Source organism: Manis pentadactyla, chromosome 12, assembly GCF_030020395.1.
Source record: "Manis pentadactyla isolate mManPen7 chromosome 12, mManPen7.hap1, whole genome shotgun sequence".
NCBI classification, from domain to species: domain Eukaryota; kingdom Metazoa; phylum Chordata; class Mammalia; order Pholidota; family Manidae; genus Manis; species Manis pentadactyla.
In genome coordinates, this window is record NC_080030.1 from 9834390 (window position 1) to 9862305 (window position 27916).

At 54.7% G+C, this 27916-nt stretch overlaps 4 protein-coding genes across 10 annotated transcripts; 2 read left to right on the forward strand and 2 right to left on the reverse strand.

Moving 5' to 3' along the window:
* The first annotated feature begins 53 nt into the window (after positions 1-53).
* Positions 54-27838, forward strand: HOMER3 (homer scaffold protein 3). Of its 6 annotated transcripts, none has more exons than XM_036893333.2 (11): positions 20665-20875; positions 22036-22149; positions 22484-22565; positions 22643-22799; positions 23036-23167; positions 24280-24387; positions 25174-25295; positions 25743-25899; positions 26211-26321; positions 26404-26496; positions 27389-27838. In XM_036893333.2, the coding sequence occupies exons 3-11, from the start codon at positions 22552-22554 to the stop codon at positions 27578-27580; spliced, it is 1086 nt and encodes a 361-aa protein (XP_036749228.1). In that variant the 5' UTR covers positions 20665-20875; positions 22036-22149; positions 22484-22551; the 3' UTR covers positions 27581-27838. The 6 variants fall into 6 exon arrangements, with proteins under 6 accessions (XP_057345917.1, XP_036749240.1, XP_036749228.1 ...); XM_057489932.1 differs by having other exon boundaries at positions 22036-22142; XM_057489934.1 differs by lacking the exons at positions 20665-20875; positions 22036-22149 and adding an exon at positions 54-328.
* Positions 6035-7656, reverse strand: LOC118916647 (PAT complex subunit Asterix). Its single transcript, XM_036893753.2, has 4 exons — positions 7359-7656; positions 7133-7238; positions 6524-6621; positions 6035-6430 (listed from the first exon to the last, which is right to left on the reverse strand). Exons 1-4 carry the CDS (start codon positions 7406-7408, stop codon positions 6364-6366), a joined length of 321 nt encoding a protein of 106 aa, XP_036749648.1. The 5' UTR covers positions 7409-7656; the 3' UTR covers positions 6035-6363.
* On the forward strand, positions 7708-11165 carry LOC118916660 (WD repeat domain-containing protein 83-like). Its single transcript, XM_057489935.1, has 9 exons — positions 7708-7888; positions 7972-8092; positions 8174-8279; positions 8558-8606; positions 8690-8816; positions 9688-9755; positions 9842-9950; positions 10031-10145; positions 10867-11165. The coding sequence occupies exons 1-9, from the start codon at positions 7786-7788 to the stop codon at positions 11014-11016; spliced, it is 948 nt and encodes a 315-aa protein (XP_057345918.1). The 5' UTR covers positions 7708-7785; the 3' UTR covers positions 11017-11165.
* LOC118916589 (deoxyhypusine synthase-like) lies at positions 11050-13200 on the reverse strand. Of its 2 annotated transcripts, none has more exons than XM_036893665.2 (5): positions 13046-13200; positions 12457-12562; positions 12275-12378; positions 11347-11472; positions 11050-11266 (listed from the first exon to the last, which is right to left on the reverse strand). In XM_036893665.2, exons 1-5 carry the CDS (start codon positions 13106-13108, stop codon positions 11171-11173), a joined length of 495 nt encoding a protein of 164 aa, XP_036749560.2. In that variant the 5' UTR covers positions 13109-13200; the 3' UTR covers positions 11050-11170. The 2 variants fall into 2 exon arrangements, with proteins under 2 accessions (XP_036749560.2, XP_036749554.2); XM_036893659.2 differs by having other exon boundaries at positions 11347-11535.
* Positions 27839-27916: the final 78 nt, after the last annotated feature.

Here is a 27916-nt window from a genome sequence, read left to right on the forward strand (position 1 = left end):
TCGCCGCAACATGCAGATTCGCGAGCGCCGCCAGGAGGAGCTGCTCCCGCGGCTCAGTCCGTGCTCCGGTCCGCATTCCCGTCCACGCAGCGAGCACGGCGGAGCCCAGATGGTGGACCGGCGCTGTGCTCGGCTGCGCCTTCCTCCAGGGGCGCAGGCCCCGGCGGCCCCGGCGATCGGCCCGGACATGGAGCCGCCGCCCCGGCCGGCCCTGCGCTCGTCCAGCTCTGCCGCCTCCAGCCTTGCACCGTCGTACCTGCTGCGGAGCGTCCAGAGCGGGCCCCGCTTCAGAGTAGAAGGCATCAGCGACGGCTCTGCGGGCGGGAAGGTACGTGGACGCGGGGCCTAGAGGGGGCGCGTGGACGCCTGCCTCCGCCTGCGGGCGCGGCGGCCCGGTGAGGGGGAGGCCGTGCAAGCGGCTCGGCGTGCCGCGCGGGGCTCGCGGGGTCGGGGGGCGGCCGACGCGGGTGGGAGACTCGCGGGGCCCGGCCTGGGGCCGCTCCGCCGACCTGCCACGGCCGCCCGTGCTGGGGTCGAAGGCGGAGGGGCCGGGCCTGGCCGCGCAGAGGGGGAGGCCAGCGGGCGTCTTGCCGTGTGCGCCGTTTTCCCTCGGCGGCCTCGGGGGCGAGGCCCGGGCGAGCCGAGGGTCGGGTGGGACCCGCGGCGGGGCGGCGGGGGAGAGGCCGCCGGAGGCAGCGCCTCCAGGATTAACAACTGTTTCCTGAGGCTCCTGTCGTCCTTGTCATTTGGGATTACCGGTTCCGTTTCCTTGCTGGTCATTGGTCTGTTCAGATTTTCTGTTTCTTCCTGGGTCACCCTTGGAAGGTTGCATTTTCCTAGAAAGTTGACCGTTTCTTCTAGGTTGTCCTGTTTGTTACTATATAATTTTTCATAGTATTCTCTAATCTTCATATTTCAGTAGTGTCCGTAGTGATTTTTCCTGTCTCATTTCTGATTCTGTTCATGTGCGTAGTCTCTTTTTTTCTTGACAAGTCTGGCTAGGAGTTTATCTATTTTGTATATTTTCTCGAGGAACCAGCTCCTGCTTTCATTGATTCTGTAGTTTTATTCTTCTCAATTTTATTTATTTTTCCTCTAATCATTATTATGTTCCTCCTCCTGACTTTGGGCCTCATTTGTTCTTCTTTTTCTAGGTTACTTAATTGTGAGTTTAGACTGTTCATATGGGATTGTTGTTCTTTCCTGAGGTAGGCCTGTGGTGCAATATGCTTCCTTCTTACCATCGCCTTTGCTGAGTCCCACAGATTTTGCGTTGTTGAATTATTGTGGTTATTTGTTTCCGTGTATTGCTTGATCTCTGTTTTTATTTGGTCATTGATCTACTGTTTATTTAGGAGCATGTTCTTAAGCCTCCATGTGATTGTAGGCCATTTCATCATCTTTGTGTAATTTATTTCTAGTTTCATACCCTTGTGGCCTGAGAAGCTGGTTGGTACAATTTCAATCTTTTCGTATTTTCTGAGGCTCTTTTTGTGGCTTAGTATATGATCTATTCTTGGAAATGTTCCGTGTGCACTTGAGAAGAATGTGTATCCTGCTCCTTTTGAGTGGAGAGTTCTGTAGATGTGTAAGGTCCATCTGTTCTAATGTGTTGTTCAATGCCTCTGTCTCGTTACTTATTTTCTCTCTGGTTGATCTGTTTTTTGGAGTGAGTGGAGTGATGAAGTCTCCTAAAATGAATGCATTGCATTCTATTTCCCCTTTCAATTCTGTTAGTATTTGTTTCACATATGTAGGTGCTCCTGTGTTGGGTGCCTAGATATTTATAATGGTTATATCCTCTTGTTGGATTGACCCCTTTATCATTATGTAATGTCTGTCCTTGTCTCTTGTGACTTTCTTTGTTTTAAAGTCTATTTTGTTCAATACAAGTACTGCAACACCTGCTTTTTTCTCCCTATTAGTTGCATGAAATATATTTTTCCATACCTTCACTCTTAGTCTGTGTATGTCTTTGGGTTTGAAGCGAGTCTCTTGTAGACAGTATATACATGGGTCTTGCTTTTTTATCCATTCAGTGACTGTGTGTTTTGATTGGTGCATTCAGACCATTTACATTTAGGGTGATTATCGATAGGTATGTACTTACTGCCATTGCAGGCTTTAGGTTCGTGGTTACCAAAAGGTAAAGGGCACCTTCTTTACTACCTAAGAATCTAACTTAACTCACTTAAGTATGCTATCACAAACACAATCTAAAGGTTGTTTTTTTTTTATCCCCTCCTCATTCTTTGTATATTAGGTATGGTATTCTGTACTCTTTGTCCATTTTTATTACCTCTGGTGACAGCTATTTGACCTTAGGAAGACTTCCATCTGTAACAGTCCCTCCAAAATACACTGTAGAGATGGGTGGTGCGGGCTGAATTTTCTCAGCTTTTGCTTATCTGGAAATTGTTTAATCCCTCCTTCAAATTTAAATGATAATTGGTTTTATTTTCATTTTTTATTGAGTTGTTATAGTTTTTTGTATGATTAATCTACAATTACATGAGCAACATTATATTTACTAGACTCCCCGATCATCAAGTCACCTCCACATACCCTTTACAGTCAGTGTCCATCAGTGTAGTAAGATGCCCACATACCCTTTACAGTCAGTGTCCATCAGTGTAGTAAGATGCTATAGAATCACTACTTGCCTTCTCTGTGTTGTACAGCCCTCCTGGTGCCCACTCCTACATTATGTCTGCTAATAGCAATGCCCCTTTTTTTCTGCTTATCCCTCCCGTATAACACCCATCCTCCCCAGTCCCTTTCCCTTTGGTAACTGTTAGTCCATTCATGGGTTCTGTGAATCTGCTGCTGTTTTGTTCCTTTAGTTTTTCTTTTGTTCTTATACTCCACAGATGAGTGAAATCATTTGGTATTTGTCTTTCTAGCTCCATCCATGTTGTTGCAAATGGTAAGATTTGCTTTCTTCTTATGGCTGTATAATACTCCATTGTGTATATGTACCACATGTTCTTTAGCCATTCATCTACTGATGGACATGTAGGTTGCTTCCATTTCTTGGCTATTGTAAATAGTGCTGCGATAAATATAGGGGTGCATCTGTCTTTTTCAAACTGGGCTGCTGCATTCTTAGGGTAAATTCCTAGAAGTGGATTGTTGAGTATTTTTGCATGTATGTTTGGCAGCAATATTGGTCTGTTACTTTTTTTGTGTGTGGTGCTTTGCCTGGTTTTGGTATTAAGGTGATGCTTGCCTCGTGGAATGAGTTTGGAAGTATTCCTTCTTCTTCTACTTTTTCGAAAAGTTTAAGGAGGATGACTATTAGATCTTCGGTACACGTTTGATTAAAGTCAGCGGTGCAGCCATCTGGTTCAGGTGTTTTGTTCTTAGGTAGTTTTTTGATTACCAGTTCAATTTTGTTCCTAGTAAGTGGTCTGTTCAGATTTTCTGTTCTTTCTGGGTTAGCCTTGGAGGGTTGCATTTTTCTAGAAAGTTGTCCATTTCTTGTAGGTTATCCAGTGTGTTAGCATATAATTTTTCATGGTGTTCTCTCCCAATTCTTTGTGTTTCTGTAGTGATTTTTCCTTTCTCATTTCTGATTCTGTTTGTGTGTGCAGGCTCTCTTTTTTTCTTGATTAGTCTGGCTAGGGGTTTATCCATTTTGTTTATTTTCTCGAAGAATCAGCTCCTGCTTTCATCGATTCTTTGTATTGTTTCATTCTTCTCGGTTTTATTTATTTCTGCTTCAATCTTTATTATGTTCCTCCTGCTGAATATGGGCCCCATTTGTTCTTCTTTTTCTTGTTGTGATAGTTTTCAGTTTAGACTGTTCATATGGGGTTTTTTTTCTCTCCTGAGGTAGGCCTGTATTGCAATATACTTCCCTCTTAGCACCGCCTTGTCTGTGTCCCACAGATTTTGTGTTGTTCAATTTTTATTGTTGTCATTTGTCTCCGTACATTGCTTGATCTCTGTTTTTATTCGGTCATTGATCCGTTGGTTCTTTAGGAGCATGTTGTTAATCCGCCATGTGGTGGTAGGCTTCTTCATTTTATTTGCGTAATTTATTTCTAGTTTCATACCTTGTGGTGTGAGAAGCTGCATCTTTTTTGGGGGCTCGTAGGGGATAACTTCGGAGGTGAGTATAGGCCTCCGAGTCTGCCTTTTGTTTCACTGTCCTTATAGAAGGAAGCCATCTATGGCAAACAACATCAGGCACTCGTCAGCCACTTAAATGGGACTAGCCCTGCTGCCGATCTCAAAGTCTCGAGCGCCAGGTTCCCCTGCGTCTCCCTCAGTGGATTCTCCATCTCCCTTGGGAGCCAGGAAAGTCACCTGAGTGGTGGCCAGGATTCCCCTTCAGAGGTGTCTCCTTGGATGCGAGGGACTGAGGAAGGCCGTGGGCACCTGCGAGAGGCTAGGCTGAGGCTGTGCTTCAGCGGCTTCTCAAAGGCCCGTGTGTCTGGAATCAGACCCCGACAGCCCGACTGGGTATCCATGAGGCGTGTCTCTCTTTCTGTCTGCATGACTTCCAGCCTGCTTCTCCAGGCCGTCCCAGCCTCTGGGTGAGGCAGGGGTGCTCTTTACTTCCTTTACTCGCTCGATGTGTGCCTCTAACTTCATCAGTGCCACGGACCCTGATGCTCAGCACCGCAAGGTAGGAGATCCATGCTTCACTCTTATTCCTGACAAAATGCTGTACTTTTTATCTCATAAAAATATGTCCGGTTCGTTGAAGAATGCTGTTGGTATTTTGATGGGGATTGCATTGAATCTGTACATTGCTTTAGGCAGGATGGCCATTTTTGATAATATTAATTCCTCCTAGCCAGGAGCATGGGATGAGTTTCCATTTGTTAGTGTCCTTTTTAACTTCTGTTAAGAGTGTCTCATAGTTTTCAGGGTATGGTAGGTCTTTTAGTTCCTTGGTTAAGTTTATTCCTAGGTATTTTATTCTTCTTGATGCAATTCTGAATGGAATTGTTTTCCTGATTTCTCTTTCTGCTAGTTCATCATTAGTGGATAGGAAAGCAACAGGTTTCTGTGTATTGTGTGTCCTGCAACTCTGCTGAATTCACGTATCAGTTCTCGTAGTTTTTGAGTGGAGTCTTTAGGGTTTTTTTATGTACTATATCATGTCATCTGCAAATAGTGATGGTTTGACTTGTTCTTTACCATTCTGTATGTCTTGTATTTCTTTGTTTTGTCTGATTGCCGTGGCTAGGACCTCCAGTAGTATGTTGAATAACAGTGGGGAGAGTGGGCATCCCTGTCTTGTTCCCGATCTCAGAGGAAAAGCTTTCAGCTTCTCGATGTTAAGTATGATGTTGGCTGTGGGCTTGTCATATATGGCCTTTATTCTGTTGAGGTACTTGCCCTGTATACGCATTTTGTTGAGAGTTTTTATCATGAATGGATGTTGAATTTTGTCAAATGTTTTTTCAGCATCTGTGGACATGATCATGTGGTTTTTGTCCTCCTTTTTGTTGATGTGGTGGATGATGTGGATGGATTTTCTAATACCATGCAGTCCTTGCTTTCCTGGAATAAGTCCTCCTTGTTCATGATGGGTGATCTTTTTGATGTATTTTTGAATTTGGTGTGCTAACAGTTTGTTCAGTATTTTTTTTTTTTGCTCAGAACCACTTTTGTTTTTTGTCTTTTCAATATACAAATTTTTTTTCCACTATACCTGCTGCACACACACACACACACACACACACACACACACGTATGCATAAGGATAGATTTTTCCTTTAGAGAACACACAAAATACAAAAAATTGCCATTGCAATTTTCCTCCCTTTACCCCACTTCTCTTGATAAATCAAAGCCCAGGTTCCTCAAGTCAGCAGGGCCATCTGCTGGGTTGCCTGACGCCAGGGGTAAGTGTCCTGTCTCTGACAACTGACTTAGGGCACGAGGCTTGTAGACAAGCCAGTGACCCACCAGAAGGCTCCAGACTGCGGGCCCTACCCCAGGCCTTACTGAAAGGAGGAACTGGAACCCTTTCCCGACCAGGAAGAGCATCTGCAATGTACAGAAGAGGTCCCAGGGAACAGCCAAAAGGCGAAACTTTATTAAGAACTGATTTCAACAAGAAAACGAGTGGATACACCTAGAAACATGGACGGCATCTCCCCCAGCAGCAGGCATGGTGGGGAGGGAAGGCAGGAGGGGTAGGCCTGGATATGCCCCTCTCCGGCCCAGCAGGAGTGGGATCCCAGGGAAAGGACCAGGTCCCCTTCATCCACGAAGTGAGGTCCTGAGACTCCCTCACCCAGGGAAGCCCAGGACAGGAGCTGAGTGCAGTATGCTGAAAGCCAAGGACCAGGCCTGGAGGACGGTGGACAGAGGGGTTTAAGATATAACTCCTCTAGGCTGACATCACCAGGGGGGCGTCATGGGCTGAGGGTTCTGCAGATATGACATCACCACCGCAGAGATGGACAGCCTGGAACAGAAGAGTGGTGGCAGTCCTGGATGGGCAGGCATGGGTCCCCCTGCCCTCATTCAGGAGTCCCGCCTTCTCCACACCCAGGCTCACATGAAACTACTCATCATCTGTTTAGTGTCCTCCGAGCTCCGGGAGTTGGCGAAGCTGATGAAGGAGCAATAAACGGCGACCCAAGCGCACCACTTGAGCTGGCAAAAGACACATGGATGGTGAGTTAGGTCAGTGAGAGGCACACCAATGAGTTCCTACAAGAACATTCCCAGGCACCTGATTCCTGGTGCAGCTTGGACCTTGCACCCTAGGAATCCCTGAATCCCATCCCCATAGTCTACTCCAGGTACCCAGTTTCTGGTTCTACTCCCTGTCCTGCGTCTCTGACCCCACCAGGGACCCTCAAGGTTAAGAAAACTGGCCTTTGACATCCACCATCATACTAAGGACCTCACCCTTTCTCCACGAGGCCCCTCCAAGTTGCTTTAAAGCCTGGCCCCACCCTCAGACTGATCTCCCGCGTACCCAGCCTGACCCAGACCCTCGACTTCCCCAAGACTGTGGCTTTCTACCCTAGCGTTGCCCCAACCCCTGCCCAACGCAAGCTCAGGCCCAGCCCCCTGGGCGCTGGCCCAGTGACATTCCGAATCCGCTCCCAAGCCTCGTTGACAGGCAGAACTACGCCAAAGGAAACTCGGCCCCGCCCACCTTGAGCATGAGGCCGCACATGCTGAAGATCATGCCGAGCAGGTTCATGTAGTCCGGCGTCGGGTCGTCCAGGGCCGGGTTACACTCGCTCGGCGGGGGCTTGTACCTGCGGCCAACTCGAGAGTCAGAGGTGCTCAAGCTCCGCTCCGCCCCCGGGGTGGACAAGCGCTTCCTTGCTCCCCTGCCCAACACCCAAGCCCTGTTCCCTTGATGCTGTGGTCATCACCTGAACACTTTGTTCGGCCGCCGTGGGTCCGACATACTGTTGGCGGACATAGCGAGTGGGACGTGGTGCCTCTTCCACTACTGGAGTTGCAGCTTCCGACGTGGAACCGGAGGGTGGCTTTCAGAGTAACACCCGCAGCCCTCGCGCTTCTGTTCCTAGCGGGAGGGACCAGGACTCCCTCCAGCGAGTGGAGAGAGAACTAGAAAAAGCCAAAAAATGATTCTTGAAAACAGAAAAGGAACCGCGATGCGGAAGCAGGTTTCAATATTTCCACGGCTACCTCCAACAAGCCGTGATGTTGAACCGGAACTGAGAAAGAGGAAGTAGACTGGGGGACAACGATAAGATACACCCACGCGTAGGTTCCGTGGGTGCTGCAGCCTGTGTACGGAAGGATAAAAGGAGGCCAGGAAGGGGCCCCGCAACAATGGCTTTCCCTGAGCCCAAGCCGCGCGGCCCGGACCTGCCACAGAAACGGGTGAAGACGCTGGACTGCGGGCAGGGAGCGGTGCGAGCCGTGCGGTTTAACGGTGAGCACTTTGGCCTTCATAACGCGTCCTCCTCCCGCCTCCCGAGATCCGCGCCCCAGTAATCCCTCCCTGGTGTTCCGCAGTGGATGGCAATTACTGCCTGACGTGCGGCAGCGACAAGACCCTGAAGCTGTGGAACCCGCTGCGGGGGACGCTGCTGCGGACGTACAGTGGCCACGGCTACGAGGTGCTGGACGCAGCCGGGTGAGCCAGGGCCACTCCGGGAGCCGGGCGCCGAGGCCGGACTCAGAGGTCGGCGCTGAATTTCCCTCCTCTGCCCTCTAGCTCCTTTGACAACAGCAGCCTCTGCTCCGGCGGTGGAGACAAGGCCGTGGTGCTGTGGGATGTGGCATCGGGGCAGGTCGTGCGGAAGTTACGGGGCCACGCGGGGGTGAGTGCAAACAACAAGCCTCATTAGAGCGTGGATAAAGGAGGGGACCCGCATTAGCGGGTAGATGGTGACAGGGACACCCCCCTCTCCCATTACAGTGCAAGGATCCCTCCCCCAAGGCCCGGTGTTCACCAAGTCGCGTCCTTGCAGTTCCCCCGGAACTTTTTGGCTCCCCTATCCCTAGCCTTTGCCCATGTTTTAACCTGCATTGGGAACCCTGCCTTTATCCCAAACCACCAAAGTCCAGCCTCCTCTGAGTGGCAGTTCCTGTTTCTCAGAAGGTGAACACGGTGCAGTTTAATGAAGAGGCCACGGTCATCCTGTCTGGTGAGTCTGGGGCCTAGGCATGGGGACCCAGGATACTGCCCCTGACTCCACGACCTGAGCTCACCCTTATGCTGGCCTCACAGGCTCTATTGATTCCAGCATCCGGTGCTGGGACTGCCGCTCTCGGAAGCCTGAGCCAGTGCAGACACTGGACGAAGCCAGGGATGGTGTATCCAGTGTGAAGGTGTCAGACCATGAAGTCCTGGCGGGGTGAGTGGAGACAGGAACTCCTCCCAGGTGCCACGGGGGACCTTAGCTGCCCTCTGTGCTTAGATTAAATCTACCCTCCTCAGCTCACAAGGCCCGGCAGTCTGGTGCCTCCTGACCTCTCAGATTTATTCATTCCCAGCCTCATTTCTTTGAAATCTGCCAAGCATGCTTCTTGCCCAGGACCTTTGCAGTTGTTCTTCCTCTGCTCACAGTGCCCTTCTGCTTATTCAGAGTGTATCTGAGCACTTTCTGTGTGCCACTTTTTTAGTTACTGAGCATATAGCAATGCGCAAAATAGGGAAAAGTCCTTGCCCGCATAGGATAGATATTCTACTTGGAGGAGACAACTTAAAAAGTTCCCATGCATGACTGCCCTAGTTGGCCACGATGCAAGGGCGTGCCTTTCCCGCCATGGGTGGAGTTTGGGACCCAGCCTGTGGGTTGGCTCCTGCTCACATTTCCAGTCCCAGGTTGGATGTCACCTCCTTGGGGAGGCCCTCCTAGACTGCCTTCAGTCCATGAGGCTCCTTGTTGGTAGAAAGTGCTCCTGGCTTGGGCACAGCTGTCCCGCGCCCCGGGGTCTGGCCAAGAGAGGACAGTTGGTACATATCAGAAGCAGATGGAGTGACTCCTAGTTGGCCCTGGGTCTGAGCCTCAAGGGCAGTACCTTGGAATTCCACTTTGGAATTCATTTCACTGCATGTTTTCCACGGCCAGTCCAGAGGAGGCTGAAGGTGACAAGAAGGGCAGGTCCCCCGCCTTGCTCTCAGGCCCTGGCTGGGTGGTAGGACTCGGGGACATGGAGGTTGCCTGGAGCTGTGGACCCACTGGCCCCAGTGGGCACTCGGCTGGACCTACCCCCCTCTTGCAGCTCTGTGGACGGCAGGGTGAGGCGCTATGACCTGAGGATGGGGCAGCTCTTCTCAGACTACATAGGCAGTGAGTGTGGCTAGGGCTGTGGGGCAGGCAGGGAAGGTGGGGGCAGCAAAGGGAGCCCCAACCTCACCCACGTGCCCCACCCCCAGGCCCCATCACCTGCATCTGCTTCAGCCGGGATGGGCAGTGCACCCTGGTGTCCAGCCTGGACTCCACACTGCGGCTTCTTGACAAGGACACGGGGGAGCTGCTGGGCGAGTGAGTCCTCGAAGTCCTGGGGCCTGTTTCCCACCCCTGGTGAGGCCCAACACCCCTGATCCCACTCTCCCCAACCCCAGGTACACAGGCCATAAGAACCAGGAATACAAGCTGGACTGTTGCCTGACTGAGCGTGATACCCACGTGGTCAGCTGCTCTGAGAATGGAAAGGTGTTCTTCTGGGACCTGGTGGAGGTGAGCCTCCCTACCTCCGCTCTGCACAGGGCTGCCTGCCCTGCCCTTACCTCAGTTACTCCCATGCCGGAAAGAGGGAGCTATTAGAGGTGGGGGCTTGAAGGCAGAGTGAGAGGACCAGGCAGGAAGGGTAATCCTGGCAAAGTGAACAGCATGTGCTAAGGCTTAGAGGTACGGCACAGTCAGGAAACAGCATTTTGTGACGGCAGTGGCTGCAGCAGGATCTGGGTCAGGCAGGGCTGCCAACGCCAACCTAGCCACTGAGGCAGGGGAGCCAGTGGTAGCATCTGATCCCAGGTGAGACAGGACTTTAGTTGAGGAAACCTGAGCTACCTCTGAGCAGCCCTGGGGCTTCTAGGCCCAATCTCTGAGCCCTGTCCTGACATGTCTCAGCCTGGTGGGGGCGGTCAGGCTGAGGAAGGATTGTTCTGGCTGAGTGGGGTCAGGGCTGGGGCTTGGCAGGGGACATAAGCCCCCTAAGAGGATGGGGAGGAGGGGTCTAGAGGCTCGGGAGTCAGCTCTCACTCTGGCAACTAAGAAATGATCTGCCCACCGCCTCAGGATACGGTAGCCTGAAGTCACCCAGAAGGGGAGGGCACGTGAAGGACGGTGCAGCTGAAGGGTTCAGTCTGGAGCCCATTCGGTTTGCAGTGTCAGGGAAGCAGTTAGGGGCAGGCGCTGAAGAAGCGCTGGTAGCTGCCCCCACCCCTTCGCTCCACAGGGTGCCCTGGCGCTGGCCCTGGCTGTGGGTCCCAGTGTGGTGCAGTCGCTGGCCTACCACCCAACGGAGCCCTGCCTGTTGGTCGCCATGGGGGGCAGTGTGCAGTGCTGGCGACAAGAGGCTTACGAGGCTGAAGGCGGCGCAGGCTGAAGCCAGGGGACCCACCATCGCTCAGGACACGGACAGACTCAGAGGTCCACTGAGACCATTTATTCTGGACATGCTGCTGATCAAGGAGGGGCAGGGGCTGGGCTGCAAGCTAATAAATAGAGGGGTCGGGAGGCCTCCTTGGGGCCACAGCCATTCAGTCTTCATTCTTCTCGGGCATGAAAGCATCTGCCTTCTGGGCAAAGGTTTCAGCCACAAGCAGGGGAAAGACCAGGGAGGCATCAGCATAGACCTGCAGAGGGGACCCCGGTGAGCCACAGGAGCCGTGGACCAGCCTGGGGGCCCTGCGCCCATCGGGTGGCCAGCCCTCACCTTGACAGGCTGTGCGTCCACGCGGATCTTGCCCCAGGAGACAGCTTCATCTGGCCGGGCACCCGAGTCGGAGCCATCAAACTCCTGGGCCGTGTTGATGTAGAGAGCATAGTCGGCCCCATTCCGCTGTGGGGAGGGACAGGGTGGGCTAGTCAGCCAGTTGCAGTAGACAGACACACAGGCTGGACCCTGTAGCCAGAGAGGCCGAGGAGCGTGTCCCCGATGAAGGAAGCCCTGTTGCGCTAGCCCCACGTCACTGCCTGCGCTGAGGGGTCCAGGGCTTGCTGGGCAGAACTGCACCAGACGCACCTCCTAGGTAGGATCGGCCCTGTGCATCTGCTCAGCAGGAACTGCCACTGACCACAAACCGCCTCCCCGCCGACCCCCATGGCCGCCACCGTGGTCCTGGCCCCATCGTAGCTCAAGGGAACCCTGCCTTTTGTTCCCCCAAAAGCAACCAGAGGGCATCTGTGAGCACCCGAGTCATAGCCCTCAAGGCCCTGCTGACGCCTGCCACCTCGCTGCCTCTCCCTCCTCCTGTCCTGCCTCACTGGCCCTCCGCTGTTCATTACTTCAGGCCCCTCAGAGCCTTTGCACCAGCTCTTCCCTCTGCTGGGAACTCTTCTCGAGGCAACCACAATGTACTTCCCCAAAACCTCTGCTTACAGGTCACTTTTCCCAGAACTTCCCCTTTCTGGAAACGACCTCTGTCTCTTGCCATCCCTGTTTTTTTGCCCATAGTAGGTACTGTCACCTGATACGCATGTCACTTGTTTACTGTCTGTCTTCCCAACTGGAGAGCAGGGGTCCTGGCCTGTTTAGTGTGCAGCGGTCTCCCTGGCCTCTAGCGCAGGCTTAGTACACGAATGTCTCCACGGCAGGCCCGAGTGCCACCCCGCTGTGGACCAGGCATGCTGTCCCCACTCACCATGAGGTTGGCATTGGCAATGTGGTGCTTAACCACGCCCCCGCCCAGGATGATCATGCCAGAGCGCTTGGCGAAGATAGCCTGTGTATTGATGAGCCTCAGGTCTGGGGAAGAAGGCTGCGGTCAGACTGTGGGCCCAGCCAGCCCTCCTCCCCCGCTCCTCTGTGGCCCCAGTGCCTCACCCTCAACAATGTCCAGGACCAGGCCCGGGTTCTTATAGGAATGGAAGAAGATCATGTCCCCCAGTGAGCCATCTGTGAGCGCTGGGCTCAGCACAGGGATGTGGTGCTGGGGGAGGGCAGGACAGGAGAATGGGTGGAGCTCAGAGCCCAGGGAGGGAAACCCAGTCCTCCCAGTGGAATCGCCTCCCCTCTGCCTGATTCTGAGCAGGGTACTTAAGTTCTTTGGGCCTCAGTTTCCTTGACTGTAAAATGGGAACAGTAATAGCACATAGTATATATGGGAAAACTCACAAAAAACACTTAAGACCAAGTGTGTTAAGAATGACAGCTCTTGTTATTTTTCCAACTGCTGGACCTCAGTCTCTGAAGAGTGTGGGACTCTGCTAGGTCCCGGGGGGGTTGCTAAGCACTGCCCAACTGGCGCCAGGTGTTCCAAGAGTAGACCCAGAATCACAGGACCACACACTCAATGGCTGCGTGACCTCAGATTGCCTAGTGAGGATGAGTATAATACTGTTTCCCCAGTGGCTGCTCAGACAAGGTAACACCTGCCACGGCCTGGTGTCTTTGCTCCCACCCGGCCCCTCACCTTCTGGGCCCAGTAATACACCGACTCTGGGTTGTTGATCTCCTTGCCCAGCCGGGCGATCATCTTGGAAGGAGTCCACTTCACGCCCTAGGAGAGAGCATGTACTTCAGCCAACAGTGACTCCCCAGCTCCCACCACACTGGCCCCTCAGGATGCACCAGGCCCACCTCCGTCAAGGGCCAGCCCCTCCTCCACATGACTCCCAGCACCTGCTCTTGAATCAGAGCCTGATGCTGTTCAACATAACAGACACCCCCGCCTGTCGGCTGATGGAGGTCACCAGCACTCTGGGTGGAGGGTGGACTTGCAGCTCGCTGTGGCCAGCCACACCCTGTCTGTCTGGGACACAGGCCCCACTGTGGTTCCCCAGCTGGCTCTGAGAGGCTCCCCAGGAGAGGGTCCAGCCCACCAGGGCACCCCTAGTGAGCTGTATGTGCATGTTTGTCTTCCTGTACCTCATCCTCCTCACCCAGAGCCTAGAATGGGGACATGCACTGGACACCCCAAGCCCTGGAGAAGACTCCCATTTTCACAGCCACCTCCAGACCATCCTACCACTAAGCCGGGCCCCGTGGGGATCCCTCAGCCTCTCCTCCCTCCTGCCCTTACTCTTCTCCCCCTGAGAACCTGAGAAGTGCCCCCAGAACAGCAGGGACACCCCCCAAGGGCTCCGGGCAGCCACCAGACACATTCCTCCTGGGCTCCAAGATGTAACCAGAGACGGCCAGGATGTAGCAGGACTGACACCCTGTCCCCAGTCTCTGGCCCCCTGGTCGGCTCTCACACTGGGATTTTTTTAAAAGATATTCGACACTTTATTATAAAATAAAGTAGGCTTTGTAGATGTTTCTGCCCAACTGTAGGCAGGCTAGTCTAAACTATGCTGTTTGGTAGCTTTGGTGTACACACTGGAATATATTATAACAAAATTAAAGGGTTTTGAGAAGTAGGGACCACAGTTTCCCAAATTCTACAATCTCAATTTTTGGGGTCCCCCAGATGTGATGGTAAGGCTGAGCCCCAGCTGCCCCTCTGCTGTCCATTCCACACATTTGCCACTGTCCCAGGAGGTGAGAGGGTGCCCTTGGGTCCCTTTGCTTCTGAGCCTGTCCTTTTCTCTTCCTCAGCCTCAGTTTCCCCAGCTGTAAAAGGTGGCAGTGGAAGTCCCCACCCAAGGCCAGCTTCTGAGTTGAGTGCTCTGATGTCACTGTCTTAAAGTTCTGAATAATTTCTGGCAAGGTGCCACACAGCTCCTGTTTATGCTGAGTCCTGCAGATCCCACAGTCCGTGCTACCCCTGCAGCTCTCAATGAACAGGCGTTTATCCAGCATCAGGGAAATGTGAGCGAGGCCAGGCCTGGATTCACCACCCCCCAGGAAGTGCATGGCTGCAGCTCTCAGGCCTCCCAGCCAGAATAAAACATCAGAATTTGAACCCAGGCCCCTGATTGCAACCTGGATGTAGTAGCTCCCTGTATAAGCAGTTCATGTCCAATATGTCACCTTCTCTTATTCCCTCAGTGGTCTCCCTCCTCCAGCCCCAGGGCAGCAGCAGATCCTCTGTGACCTTCCTTGGGGCTGGCTGCAGGATCAGAGCTCAGGGAAACAGATGTTTCCGTCCAGCTGGAGGTCTGGGATTTCAGAGATAAGACCAGGACTGGGTGGAGGGTTTGTGTGTGAGAGTAAGGAAGGCCGGGCAAGGCAGACCAGGGGCCATGGAAGTGGGCTTCCTTCCAGAGGCTCTGGGAGGGATATAAACTCCCTTTGAGGATGGCCTGTGGTCATCCTCAAAGAAAGAATGATAGTGGTAATAACAATGTCATTTGTTTATCAAGCCCAGCCCAGGATACTCTCTGCATCACAACAGGAAAGTATTAGAATCACCTTCCTCAGCATATTCACTGTACATCACCCTGGTGAATCCATCTCAACATATAAAAGATCTTGTCCCTCTCCTGCTCAAAAGCCTCCTGTGGCTCCTTAGTGCTCTGAGTATACAGTCTCTTTGAGCAGAAAGTGCTCTTTGCTGGGGCCCACAAGGCCCCTTGTGACCCAGCCTATGGAGCTCCCTGCCCACCTGGATCCCCACTCTCCCTGCAACTTCACTGTTCTGGTTGAACGTACCACCTCTATGCCGCACCAAAGGGCTGAGCACATTCCCACCCCAGGCCCTTTGCACATGCTATTGCTCCAAATTGCCACCTCTTCAGCACAGCCTTTGCTGACAGGGCAGTCAGAGTCCTAGAGTCTGAGCCCATATTATACCAAATCTAGGCTAGTGAATGTCCCCCTCCCCCTCCTGTGGCTGCAGGGGGCTGCAGGGAGCATCACTTGGTCTCTCAGCCCTGGACTTGACACTAGGCTTTTCCACTGGGCCAGCTTGTAATTTGGTGAATTGGCTTAAGCCCCTGAGCCTCCAGTGTGTCCCAGGGCTGCCTACATAAACAGAGTTGGACGTTGGACAAAAGGGGCAGCTGGTGGGGTCCTGCCTTAGGCTGCCATAGCAGATGTCCCTTTGTGCCTACCCACACTGGGCAGCCATAGGACTCCTGAGAGGCCTTGACCTGACCCAGGACTCTGAGGAGCCTCCAGTTTGGAGAAGGAGCAGAGTCAGATAAGACACGCCTTGTTACGTGGGGTCAGAATTGGGAAAGTAGAGGGAGTCTGGGAAGGCTTCCTGGAGGAGGAGGTGCCCAAGCTGGCATTTCAGGCTATAGGTGGGGCTGAGTGCAAACGTTTAGAGACAAGGTCCAGCAGCTTGGCCAGTGGTGCCGAAGAGATGGATTCTCCCTCTGAAGCCTGCAGGAGAAACATGGAAAATACTAGAGTAGGCATGTGAGCCATGCAGCCAGTTAAGGGGATCCCTGTGGTGGGGAGAAGGGGCTGGGCATCACCCAGGGGGGGCGAATCCTGACTTTAGCCTGTGCCTGGGGACCAAGATTGGCATCCCCTTAGCAGACTGAAAGAGAGGAGGCTATGGTATCTGACTCACTGGTTCCTGTAAGAACACTTGGCACCTGTGGCCCCACGTGGGCTGTCAGCAAGTGGGAACACGTTCCCCGGAGCCCCTCTGCACTGCCTTTCCCCTGCTTTCCCTCTCTGTTCTGACAGATGTTCCTTCAATGCCACAGAAGGGGAGTAGGAGGAGAGGGCAGGCAGAGAGGAGGCCATGTAGGCTGCTCCACCGAAATCTAGGAGCTCGTGGGGAGGGGAAATTCCTTGGCGGAGGGTCCAGTGTGTCCGGGGGCTGTCCAAGCCTCAGCACTCAGCCTGAGATGGGGAAACTAAGACTCAGGAAAGAGAGGGTCTGCCCCATTCTACACATGTGCAGACACCTGGTTCTCTTCCAAGAACTGAAACCTGGCCCGGAGCCTTCAGGGTAAATTGGATCATGTCCCTCCCTCTCTGGTTCCAAACTCTCCCATTGCTCCCCACTACCCTTGGAATGAAGCCCACATACCTCACCCCTGTCCATGAGGTCCCACATGGCTCCATGACCCCTTCGCCATCAGGGCCCCTTACTGTCTTCCTGCTTACTCTGCTCTGGCTCCTCTGGCCTCTCTGTTATTCCTCCAGCACACCCAGCCCATCCCCACCTCAGGACCTTTGTACAAGCTGTGCCCGTGTGCAGAGCACTCTTTGTGAGTTATTAGCCCCATCTGATCCCTCAGGAAAGGTGCAAAGAGAGGAGGTTACAGGCCTAGGAATACACGTCAAGTTGGTGGCAGTCAGGATAAGGACCCAGGCCTGTCTGACTACCCACCTAACACTTCTCCCACCAGTGATTGCATTTAAACCTGGTCTCCAGACCAGTCCACTGTGTAGCTCAATGATTGTCAACCCCTCCAGGTCTTGCTGCCTCCAGCTGGGTGCCAAAGATCCTGAGGCCTTGGGCCCAAATCCCCTGCTTAGAGAGTTTCTGGGTCAACCTTACCCCTAATCTCCCAGTGTCCCTCCTGATGTGGCCGTGATTTTTCTGCCCTTCACTCAGAAGGATGGCGGGGCTTCAAGGACAACACGGCCAAAAATAATCAGGCCCGACCTACCTCCCAAAAGTGGGGCAGCCCCGCCCAGCCACCTGGCACTGTGGAGGTAATTAGTACATGTGGCAAATGAGGGTAATTAGGTCTGTGGCAACGGAACCGCAGATCCAGGTTTGGAGTTGGGAGGCGTCTCCAGTGTTGTCTCCCCTGACACCACCACCAACCCGGCCCGGCCCAGGTAGCTCAAGTCCATAACCCAGGGCCGGACCTCCTATCCCCAGTCCCTTCAGGCCTGGGCAGGAGGAGCCTGGCTCCATTACTTTCTGAGGGCTGCTTGCTTTATGAATTAACTTGGGCCTTGGGCAGAAGTTGAATTGGATCTGAATTTAAGGCAGGGTCACTTTTAAGTGATGAAAAATCACCAATATTGAGTCATCAAATTGTCCTCTGCCATGACCCCCATGCTTCCATCCCATGCTGGGAGATACCAAATCCAAAGGAAGCCTCAGCCCAGCCCTTGAGAGGCCTCAGGCTGGGAGCTGGACACAGATACCCCTAGGCGCTTGAGCTCAGGGTTGGATGAGAGGTAGGGAGAGTATTGGGGAGGGTCTAGAAGGACAGGTGGGAGGGCTTCACAGAGAAGAGGGCATTGGAAGTGGGGTTTTGAGGGATGAATAGAAGTTTTCCAGGAGGCTAAGGTCTGGTGGCTGGCTCAACTTGCCCTGGCTGGGGGATTGGGGAAAAGAGGAGAGTGGATGGAGTAACATATAAAGGGCCCAGAGCTAAAGATTTAGAAGTTAGCATGTCAAGTTGGACCTTGAGAGCTCATGCATAGTTGGAACCCTTCAACCCCTGAGGGAGAAAATCTTAACTTGACTCAGGACCAAAACCACATCTCCAGACAGCCAAGAAGAAATATAATGTTTATGACAGCAGTGCTTATTAAACTCCTAGGGTCAAGCGCTCTTCACGCAAGGACTCATTGGCTCCTTACAGGGGAAACGTCAGAAGTGGGCACCATTCTTTTTTCTTTCCCTTTTTTTTTTAGAAGTGGGCACCATTCTTATTCCCATTTTATAGACAAGAAAATGAATACACAAAAAGGGAAAGTGGCTTCTTTAAGGTCACACTGCTAGTAAAAGAGCAGGGCTGGGATTCACTCCCTGCCTCATGGCTCTGGAGGCCACCAAAGATGAAGGATTGGGCTTGAGCATCCTCTCTTTCTGGAAGCATTTATATACATGCTGAAGGTCAGGCTTGCTCTAGGTGCTGGGAGAGAGCCATGGAAGAGGTTGATAGTCACCAAATAATGTCATAAACAAATCTAAGTGGCCACTGTGATCCATGCTGCAAGGCTGGGCTTCAGGGGAGAGTGAACTGGTGGGACAGGGACCCTCCTGGGAGGAGAGAAAGTTCAACTTCAGTACAAAAGTTGGGTAAGATTTAACTAGGCAGAGGCCAGAGCCTGACCCGTAAGAGCCAGTCTGCAAATCCGCTTCCCTAGAGCCAAACAAGCTGTTCTGGTCTCTATTCCTCCTTGTTCCTCCTATGACAGGAAGCTCATTCGTTTATGCCCTTTCTCAAACCCAAGAGAAAGCTGTTGCTTCTAATCGGCTACCCTGGGGTGGTGGCCTCTGTCTACCTTACAAGGACATCCCAAGGCAGGAAAGGGCTCAGGCTGGGGTGGGGGCAGCAGCTCAGGGCAGCCCCCCACCCGTCTATACCCAGGAAGCAGTGAGGAGTGCCTCATCCCCCCACCCCCTCCCTCCACCCCCAGCCCTGCAAGCATCAGCCCATTCTCCAGGCAAGAACACTGAGGTGCATGCTGACAAAGCCACTTCCTCAGTTTGGACTTGACTAGGACAACTTCAGGTTAGGGCCTGCCCAATGCCAGCCTCATCCCAGTCCTTTCTGGATACCTGAGGGTGGGTCCAGGGGTGAGAGTCAACCCTCCACTCTCTCTCATGCTGTTGTCTTCTACCCACACAAACAGCAAAGTCTGCCTGGGCCCCCTCTGGGCCACCCCGACGGAATGGCCACATGGCCCTAGCTCTGTAGCCAGGGGACACTCAGCACACCCTGAGCGGCTTCCAGAAGACTTGGCCCTGCAGGCCTTTTTCAGTTACTTAATTTTTTAAAATTATTTTTTCACTAATAAGGAAAAGTCACTCTTTGCACAGAACAGACGGTATTTTCTTTGTTCCCTACAATGTTCAAATGTTCTGTGGCTTTGGGCCTGAGAGCAAAGCCAAATCCTTTGCTTGTGCAGATGACTTGTGACGTTAGAAGCAGCTGGGAAACTAAGTCTGTGCCTCAATTTCTCCGGCTAGGGTGAGCAGCACCTCTTGTGCTGGGTGAGGCTGGAGCTCCAGGATGGGCCAGCCTCCAGGAGCACACAGACCTGGCCGTGAGCAAAGTAATAAGCAGGTAATGCAGACCAGAGCGTCCACAGAAAGCGATGGGGCGAGGGCCAGGGGCACAAGATCCCTTCCAAGCCCAGGAGAGTCAGAGAAGCTTCCAGGAGGAGGGGGAGCAATGGAGCTGGGCGTGGAAGGACAAGGAAGAATATATGTCTAAAGAAAGGGCATTCCAGGGGGAGAGAGCAGTTTAGGCAAAGGCCTGGAGGGAAGTAAACTCAGATTTTGGTCTGGGAAGAGATCTCCAGAAAAAGCATGATCTGGAATTCCCCTACAGTTAATCCGAAGGTAGCTACTAGCTCAGATGTGTGATTCTTGTCAAGGGGAAACAGAAATAAAAGAACAGGGAAGATGAAAAGCAAAAACCTTCAAGGCTTCAGAAAGCTCCTACGGGAGGCTCCAGGCTTCAAGGAATGGCAGGTGTTGGTTCTGAGGAGCCCAACGGCACTGGGTGACTTTGGAGGACTTTCCAGAGGAAGCAGCCACAGGATTGATGAGTGCCCCCCCCCCATGCAGGCTGAGGCCTGGGAGGCCAATCCTGGCTCAGCTCCAAAAGGACCCTCTCCTGCCAAGTCCACGAAGGTCCCTCTGACCCTGGAACCCAGGCCTGAGGACCTGCAGGGGACTCAGCCATTTAGTGGGAACTGGACCTGGGCATTCCCTCCGCCCTGGATTCTGGGACCCTATGACACAGTGGTCATCATCGCAGCTCACTCATCGCTGGTATTGTCACTGTCGTCTCATGGGAGACAAGGTGGACAGAAGCCCCCGACCCAGGGATCAGGGCAAGAAATATTCTGCACAGGGCACCCCAGGTCAAGCCCCATGAAGTGCCTACTCTTTGCCATTTTGTCAACCTCTTCCAGCTCTTTCCCTGCCGTGGTGTCTTTCATTTCCTGGTGACACCCACGAAACACCTACTGTGTGCAGGCACCCACCTTGGTGGCAGAGGTGGCCCTGTCCCTGGAATCCCAACACATGGAGAGGGACCTGACAGCCATCATAGGCAGAAGGGCATGACCTCAGGCGACCTGGTGGGTGACGGCAGGGTGAGGCCACATTCTCCATCTGTCTGTTAATCTGCTATGTCTCTGCCTCTCTCCCCCGACCCCCATCACTCCGGCCCCCTCCCCCAGCCTCCTCCCCCCTTCCCCCCTCCGCGGAGGACCGGCAGGGGGCGCTGCTGAGCGGCTTCCGCGGCCCCGGGAGGCGGGGCAGGCGGCAGCCGCGTCGGGACCGGGCGAGATGGGTCCGGAGGCGGCGCGGGCGGCGGCGGCGGCGCAGACAAAGGCGCAGGCTACGCGGAGGGCGGCGCGGAGGGCACGGGCCCCGGAGCCAGCGAGCGAGCGGGGCGCCCTGCTGCGAGGAGTCGGCGCCGCGGGGTCGCACCCGTCTCGCGCCCGGACACTCGCGGGCCGCCGAGCGCGCAGGGTGAGCCCGGACCTCCGAGCCTGCGCCGGGGTAGCGGGGGCCCCCAAGTTCCAGGGCCGGGGCGCGGGCGTCCCCGAAGTTCCGGACACGGAGGCAGGGGGCTGCTCGGTGAACCCCGAAGTTGCGGGGTTGGAGAGGGGACGGATCGAGGGCTTCCCAAACTTCCGGACGCTGCGTTAGAGGAGCCTGCGAAGGTGTCTCCCAAGTTCCGGACGTGGGGTGGGGTGCAACGTGAGGGGACCCCCAAATTCTGGACCTGGGGCTGGAGGAGTGGCCCAGGGTTGGAGGGGTCCCCGAAGTTCAGGGGTCTGGGCGGCGTGGGGATCCCTGAGGTTCTGGACCTGGGGTTGGAGGAGGCAGACAATGTGTCCCTGAAATTCTGAACCCGGAGTCGGGGGCCGTCGCGGGGATCTCGGAATTTCCAGGGTCCAGGGTGGCACTTCCCGAAGTTGGGGAGCATACGCGCCCCGCTCCTGACGCGGGTGGGGACTCCATCCTGATTGAATATCAGCGTGCCCGGACTGGGGATCACGGGGTGGGCCTTTGCCCCAATACGTACTGGGGATCCCGGGCCTCAGGCGGGGTTGGGCACCCCCCTCCGGCAGCCCCGCGATCCGCGGCGTCGGAGACGAATGACTAGTTGGTGAGTAACTTTCCCCAAACGCAGCAAGTCGCGGCAGTAGCGTCCAGGCCGGAAGGGCCTGGCTCCTGGGACCCCTGAACCCAGGAACCCTGCCCCGACTCCGGACCACCTCCCAGCCCCGGCCAGAGTGGCCGCCCCTCCCCCACCCAGGGGCTCCGGTTTCAGACCCTGTGACCAGGGCAACAGCTGCCCAGGACAGAGTGTGGGGGGGTGGCATTTCCCCTCTGACCAGAGGCCACTCCGCGGGGCCTCCCCACCCCCACTTTGCCACCCCCTTCCCCGGGCCCCTCCTGGGTTCCCTGCAGATCCCTTGGATGCAGGTTTGGGGGTGCAGAGGTGAGGGTCAGGAATCCAGCTGTGTCTGGTTTCTGTGGGTGGTGGGAGAGGCTGGGGAGCCCTGCCTCCCAGTCCCAGGTCCTGGCCAGCCACTCCTGATACTGGACTTGGGTGGTGATGGGTGGTCTGGTAGTGGGCACCAGGGCGGACCTATTTGGCTGCATGTTGTCTCCTTAACTAGGCTGGTGGCTCCCTGGGGATTTGGACTCTGACTCCGAGCTGTGTCTGTACCCTGGAGTAGAAGCTGAGGGGTTCGGTGGGTCCAGTGGAGGCCTAGTCTCCCAGGAGGCACGTGGTGATGTCCCACTCTTTGATGGGGGCCCTGGTTTAGGGAAGTGATGAACGAATGTGGCAGAAAGGACTGAGCAGGGGTTGGTCCTTAGGCCCCAGCCCCAGGTTTGAGGGGGCTTCACAGGGGTCCAGTAACTGGGACGATGAGAGGTTTTTGCTGGGGTGTTAGGGCCACTTGACTCCTCTCAGATGGAGAGAGACAGTCTTTCTGCTGAGTTCGTCACCTTTTTGATTGAGGTCCTATGAGTGATGCGCTTGGTGGCTGGTCCTGAGTTTGGACCCACTTAGCTTCCCTCAGCCTGTCCTGGGGAGACACTCACAAGCCCCCTCTCTCCCAGAGCCTGAACCATCAGCTCCCGCAATCCCACTGGCTGCCCCTTGGAGCCCAACCACACCGGCCTGACCAATGTCCACAGCCAGGTGAGCACCCGCCTCCACCACCCCGGCCCTGAGTCTCCTGGGGCTCAGCCCCACTTGAGCACACTCTCGTCTTGCAGGGAGCAGCCCATCTTCAGCACACGCGCACATGTGTTCCAGATTGACCCCGCCACCAAGCGGAACTGGATACCTGCTGGCAAGCATGCGCTCACTGTCTCCTACTTCTATGATGCCACCCGCAATGTCTACCGCATCATCAGCCTCGGGGGTGCCAAGGTCCTGGCGGGGCCTGGGAGGGGCAGTAGGCACCAGGGATCCCAGCAACAGGCCTTGCTGTGTGCCCCAGGGCTGGGGGTAGAGGGGAGCCCTGAGTCTTTCTGGGCCTCTGTCTTCTTTTTGAAATAGCTCAGACCAAGGACCTCTGAGGCACTAATACAAGGTGATAACCCTGCGGGCTTCATATTCGTTATTACCAGACCCATCAACCTTGTACTTTGCTCCCTGCCTCCCAGGCCATCATCAATAGCACCGTCACCCCCAACATGACCTTTACCAAAACCTCGCAGAAGTTCGGGCAGTGGGCAGACAGTCGCGCCAACACTGTCTATGGTCTTGGCTTTGCTTCAGAGCAGCATCTGACCCAGGTGGGCCTGCAGGAGTATGTGGTGGGAGGGATAGGGCTGGGGCTGGGTCATCCCCTGGGTACACCAGGGCCCCTGGGCAGCTAGGTGCCAGGCCTCCATCTTCCCAGCTGCAGAATGGGTATACAGAATTGGTCGTGACACAGCCTCTTCCTGGTTCTGTGATTTGCATCTCGACTTTGTTGGCCACAATTTTGGACACACCCTGTCCCGCTTTGGATGCCTGGCATGGGCTAGCCTCTTCCACACACACACAAAAACACTTATCTCCATAGTCACCTCCCTCCAACCTCTGCTGTCTGTACACTTGAATATTGTCTTCTCCCGTGTTGCGTTGATTGTTAGTGCTCCCACAATCCTGCTGTGATGGTGACAATTTTCTTTTAGAAACTTTAGTTTCCCTATCAAATTGAGGTCTTGAATTAATTTCTGTGAGTAGTATAAGATAGTATATTTTTTTACCCATAAGCATTCAGTTGCTCTTGGGCTATTTTTTGAAAAGACTATTTTCCCCCAGCCGTTGTACCGGCCCCTTTGCACACATCAAATAGCACAGCCTGTAAAGATTTTCTTTTAAACATTATTTTCAAACCAAGGAAATTTGTTTTTAAATGAAAGAAAGTGTGCCCTGCTCTAACTGGAAACCTGGAGTGAGTGGTAAATGTAAACATTTATACCATAAGAACAGGGTGATTTACTTTCTTATTGGCTGTAGGTGTTTCTCAGAGGCTCTCAGCCCAAGATGTAGTTTCTCTTTTTTATAAAAGGATATTCACCAATGTCCTAGGTATTAAAGACAGCACCCACCTGAATCGCTCCTTGCTGAAATAAGCGTGATTGAGAGGAAAAGGGGATCCTTTTCTCAAGATGGCTCAGTGTAATATAAGATACCTCCATGAACATCCCACCCTCTACCCTGATACCCACTCTGCTCACTGGGGCATCATTTCCAAGCCTCTGCTGTCTTCCAGTTCACGAGGATGTACGTGCACAGCTTCCAAAGTCCCTTCCAAAGCGACAGAGCTGGTGCTGGGTGGGGGTGACTCGGTGGGGCCCTGGAGTAGGGGGCTGAGGGTTTGTTGATGGTCTGTTCCTGACCCCCACCCTGTCCTCAGTTTGCCGAGAAGTTCCAGGAAGTGAAGGAAGCAGCACGGCTGGCCCGGGAGAAATCTCAGGATGGCGGGGAACTCACCAGTCCAGCCCTGGGGCTCACGGCCCATCAGGTCAGCACTCCCTGTCTGATGCCTCCCGGGTACGCAGCCGACATTGGGGGTTCTAGGTGCAGTGCTGGGCCCAGGATCAAATGCCCATGGGTGACATAAAACCAGACCTGTGGCAGGGACCCACTGGAGGGCTGGGGCTGCTATGGGAGCATGTCATATAGGGTCCCTGTCCTAGCCTTGGGGCAGGGAAGTCCTGAAAACCAGCTCAGATGTCAGAGTAGAACCCTGGAAGTTGAAATGTCTAAGTAAGGCAGCAGAATAAAGAACCATCCTTGGGTGGTTTCCCTGTTAATTTATTCAGCATAATTTATTGACCACTTGCTGTCCACCAGGCCCAGAGCTGGGCACAAGTGTTACAGAGATGATCCGGTGATTGGGGCAGCGAGGTGGTTTCATAAGGAATTCAGCCTGCTAGAGAGGGCTTCCCATGGGAATCTTAAATTAATGTTGAAATTTGGCCCCAGGGAAAGGCATTGCTGGGAGGGAATAGAAGGGTGGTTTCAGATTGCTTCCCCCTTTGCAGATGTCCAGTATCTAAGTGGGTTTAGATGAGCCTGCATCAGGTTTGCTCCTGGGGAGTTGGGGAGAGCAGTCAGGCAGGTGGGGCCCAGGGTCATGGGGAACCATGGAGGGTAGGTGAGCAGGGGAGAGGCGTGCTGCTGTTGGGAAGGACCCCTGCCCTCAATCACGACCCCAGTAATATCAGCCCTGACCCCAACGATGACTTCACCGATTCCTGACTGAAGCCACTCCCCAGGGTGACCCTGCTTATGCCCCTGCCCGTAGGTGCCCCCGAGCCCCCTCGTCAGCGCCAACGGCCCCGGCGATGAGAAACTGTTCCGCAGCCAGAGCGCGGACGTCCCGGGTTCCGCAGAGCGCGAGCGGCTCAAGAAGATGCTGTCCGAGGGGTGAGAGGGGGTGTAGGGCGGGGCATGGGACGTAGCCGAAGGGCGGGAGGAGGGGCGGCGGGCTCTGATTGTGGACTCCTGGCCTGGGGAAGTGAAGGCGGCTGACCTCATCCTGCCCCTTCCGGAGTCGACCCAGTCCCTCGGGCGGGCTCCTTTGGCCACGCCTTCCCGAGGCTGACCCCGCCCCTGTGTCTGGCTCTAGCTTTGATCACGCATTCCCGAGGTTGGCCCGGTCCCCGGTCGCTCTCTAGCTTGGCCCCTCCTTCCAGGGCTGACCACGCCCTGCATCCCGACTGTCACTGAATGATAACACGCGGCTGGCTAACCCCGCCCCGTCCAGACCCCGCCCCCCTGGGACACCACCCTCCAACCCCGCGCTAACCTGGCCCCGCCCCGCCTCAGCGCCGCTCAGCTCTGACCCCTGACCTCGACCCCGCGTCTCCACAGCTCCGTGGGCGAGGTGCAGTGGGAGGCCGAGTTCTTCGCTTTGCAGGACAGCAACAGCAAGTTGGCAGGCGCCCTGCGAGAGGCCAACGCCGCCGCCGCCCAGTGGAGGCAGCAGCTGGAGGCCCAGCGCGCAGAGGCCGAGCGGCTGCGGCAGCGGGTGAGGGACCCCGTCCTCCCAGAGACCCCTAGTGGACACCCTGCGTTCGCACATCCTATCTGTCCTTGGTTTACTGTCTTGGCCCAGCACTTCCCTGAGCCTCAGTTTCTTGCTCTGTAGGATGGATCTGAAATAATGCCAGCCTCAGTGGGTTGTCAGGCCTTAAAGTCTTACTGCTAGAGGCAGGGTGGCAGCCCCAATCAGAGGGGAGAGTTCCCAGTCATGGGTGTGACTGAGCAGGAGACAAGAGTCCCCAGGGCTCAGGAGAGTGTAGGCTGGGGCATCAGGGGCTGATGTTTCTGTTCACATAGGTGGCTGAGCTGGAGGCCCAGGCAGCCGCAGAGCCACCCTCTGTCAGCGAAAAGGAGGGGCCAGGCCAGTCACTGGAGCAGTTGGAGGCACTAGTGCAAACCAAGGACCAGGTGAGCACCGAGCTTGGGAGCCAGCCTGCCTGCCTGCGTGAGTGTGTCCTTGGGTCTCAACTTCCCTGGGTTTCTACTCTAGGAAATCCAGACACTGAAGAGCCAAACTGGGGGGCTCCGCGAGGCCCAAGACACAGCTGCTGCAGAGCGGGAGGAGACCCAACAGAAGGTGCAGGTGTGTGTGGTCACCGTGGGTGGGGTGGCCAAGCAGGGGCAGCTAGGCCCTGGTGTGGGACAGACCTGAGCTCTTCCTTTCCTGGCGGGCACTGGGCACCTAGTGCCTTCCCATGCCTCAGTTTCTTCATCTGTAAGTGGGGTCAGAAAGATACTTCCCTAAGGTGGTTAGGGATTGGGCAGACCAGGAGCCTGGAAGCCAGAGTTGGAGCAGGTGGTTTGTAAAGGATGGTTATTAATGCAGTGTTTCATATGTGTTCGTTCATTCAACAATCCATTTTTGAGTCCCTGCTGAATTCCCATACTTGACCCTATAAAGTCCAGAAGTTCCCAGCCTGAGGTCAGGAGCCAGCATTTGAACCCAGTCTGACAGGCATGGCTTTCAGTGAAGATTTCATCTCAGAAAAATTCATGGGGCACATCCTATGAGTCCAGCAGGTGAAGATGTTAAAGATCTGTGCCCTCTGGAGACAGCAGCTGGGGAAATACGCCCTATTGTCTCCTGGGCAGCGTGCACAGCATGTGCAAAGGTCCTGAGGTGGAGAGGAAGCCAGCATGTTCAAGGAACCACAAGGAGGCAGTGAGGCTGAGTTGGAATGAGCAAGGAAAGGAGGGGTGTGTGTGGATTTCATGCCTACCCCCATCCCCATTTGGGTCACAGGAGGGTTTTGAGCAGAAGAGGGATGGTGATCAGTTCTATCATGTTCAAACTGGCCAGGGGAACAACGGAGTGTCTTGGGCACAAGTGGCAGGGAAGAGGCCAGCAGACTGAGCAGGCGTGGCCCAGAGTAGAGTCCGTGGGGCTGGCACTCAGATGCTAGATGCCCCAAGGCAGGGCTATTGACCCATTAGACTAGTTGGGGCCCCCAATCCTGCCCACCTTCTCCCTGCAGGACCTGGAGACCCGAAACGTGGAGCTGGAGCACCAGCTGCGGGCAATGGAGTGCAACCTGGAGGAGGCACGGGTGGAGCGGGAGCGGGCACGGGCTGAGGTGGGCCGGGCCGCACAGCTACTGGACGTCAGGCTGTTCGAGCTGAGTGAACTTCGAGAGGGCTTGGCCCGACTGGCTGAGGGTGCACCCTAAGCCTGGCCATCGGGTCCACGTGGGAGCCGGGGCCTGTGGGAGCTAGTTTTATATGAATGATTCCCACGTGGGGCATCAGCTGGGCCAAAGGCAACACAGAGGGCCGGTTGCCCTGGCGGGGACCAGGGCCCAACTCAGCTGGGTGAGGCTTTGGCCAATCACAGCTCAGGGGCTATTTTCAGGTTTTTCATTGTGTAGAATTTCTAGAATCCCTGGGGTGTGTGCTGATGCCCAGATTACATTTCTAAGTGCAGTGAACGTGTGTGTGTGTTTGTGTGGTGTGCGGGCATCCAGGCACCTCATCGTCATCGCTGCCTACCACAGCTGCCCCAGTCT

Bases quoted from the DNA above. Each gene is read 5' to 3' on its own strand.
- LOC118916647 (XM_036893753.2), bottom strand. From the start codon at position 7,408: ATGTCCGCCAACAGTATGTCGGACCCACGGCGGCCGAACAAAGTGTTC. The intron at 7,239-7,358 runs GTGATGACCACA...AGTTGGCCGCAG, and splicing joins CGGCCGAACAAAGTGTTCAG to GTACAAGCCCCCGCCGAGCG. The intron at 6,431-6,523 runs GTGAGCCTGGGT...CTTCTGTTCCAG, and splicing joins CAGATGATGAGTAGTTTCAT to GCTGTCCATCTCTGCGGTGG.
- LOC118916660 (XM_057489935.1), top strand. From the start codon at position 7,786: ATGGCTTTCCCTGAGCCCAAGCCGCGCGGCCCGGACCTGCCACAGAAA. The intron at 8,093-8,173 runs GTGAGCCAGGGC...TCTGCCCTCTAG, and splicing joins GAGGTGCTGGACGCAGCCGG to CTCCTTTGACAACAGCAGCC. The intron at 8,817-9,687 runs GTGAGTGGAGAC...CCCCTCTTGCAG, and splicing joins GACCATGAAGTCCTGGCGGG to CTCTGTGGACGGCAGGGTGA.
- LOC118916589 (XM_036893659.2), bottom strand. From the start codon at position 13,108: ATGATCGCCCGGCTGGGCAAGGAGATCAACAACCCAGAGTCGGTGTAT. The intron at 12,563-13,045 runs GTGAGGGGCCGG...GCCCTCCCCCAG, and splicing joins TGTATTACTGGGCCCAGAAG to CACCACATCCCTGTGCTGAG. The intron at 11,267-11,346 runs GTGAGGGCTGGC...TCCCCTCTGCAG, and splicing joins TGGACGCACAGCCTGTCAAG to GTCTATGCTGATGCCTCCCT.
- HOMER3 (XM_057489934.1), top strand. The intron at 24,388-25,173 runs GTCAGCACTCCC...CCCTGCCCGTAG, and splicing joins TGGGGCTCACGGCCCATCAG to GTGCCCCCGAGCCCCCTCGT. The intron at 25,296-25,742 runs GTGAGAGGGGGT...GCGTCTCCACAG, and splicing joins AAGAAGATGCTGTCCGAGGG to CTCCGTGGGCGAGGTGCAGT.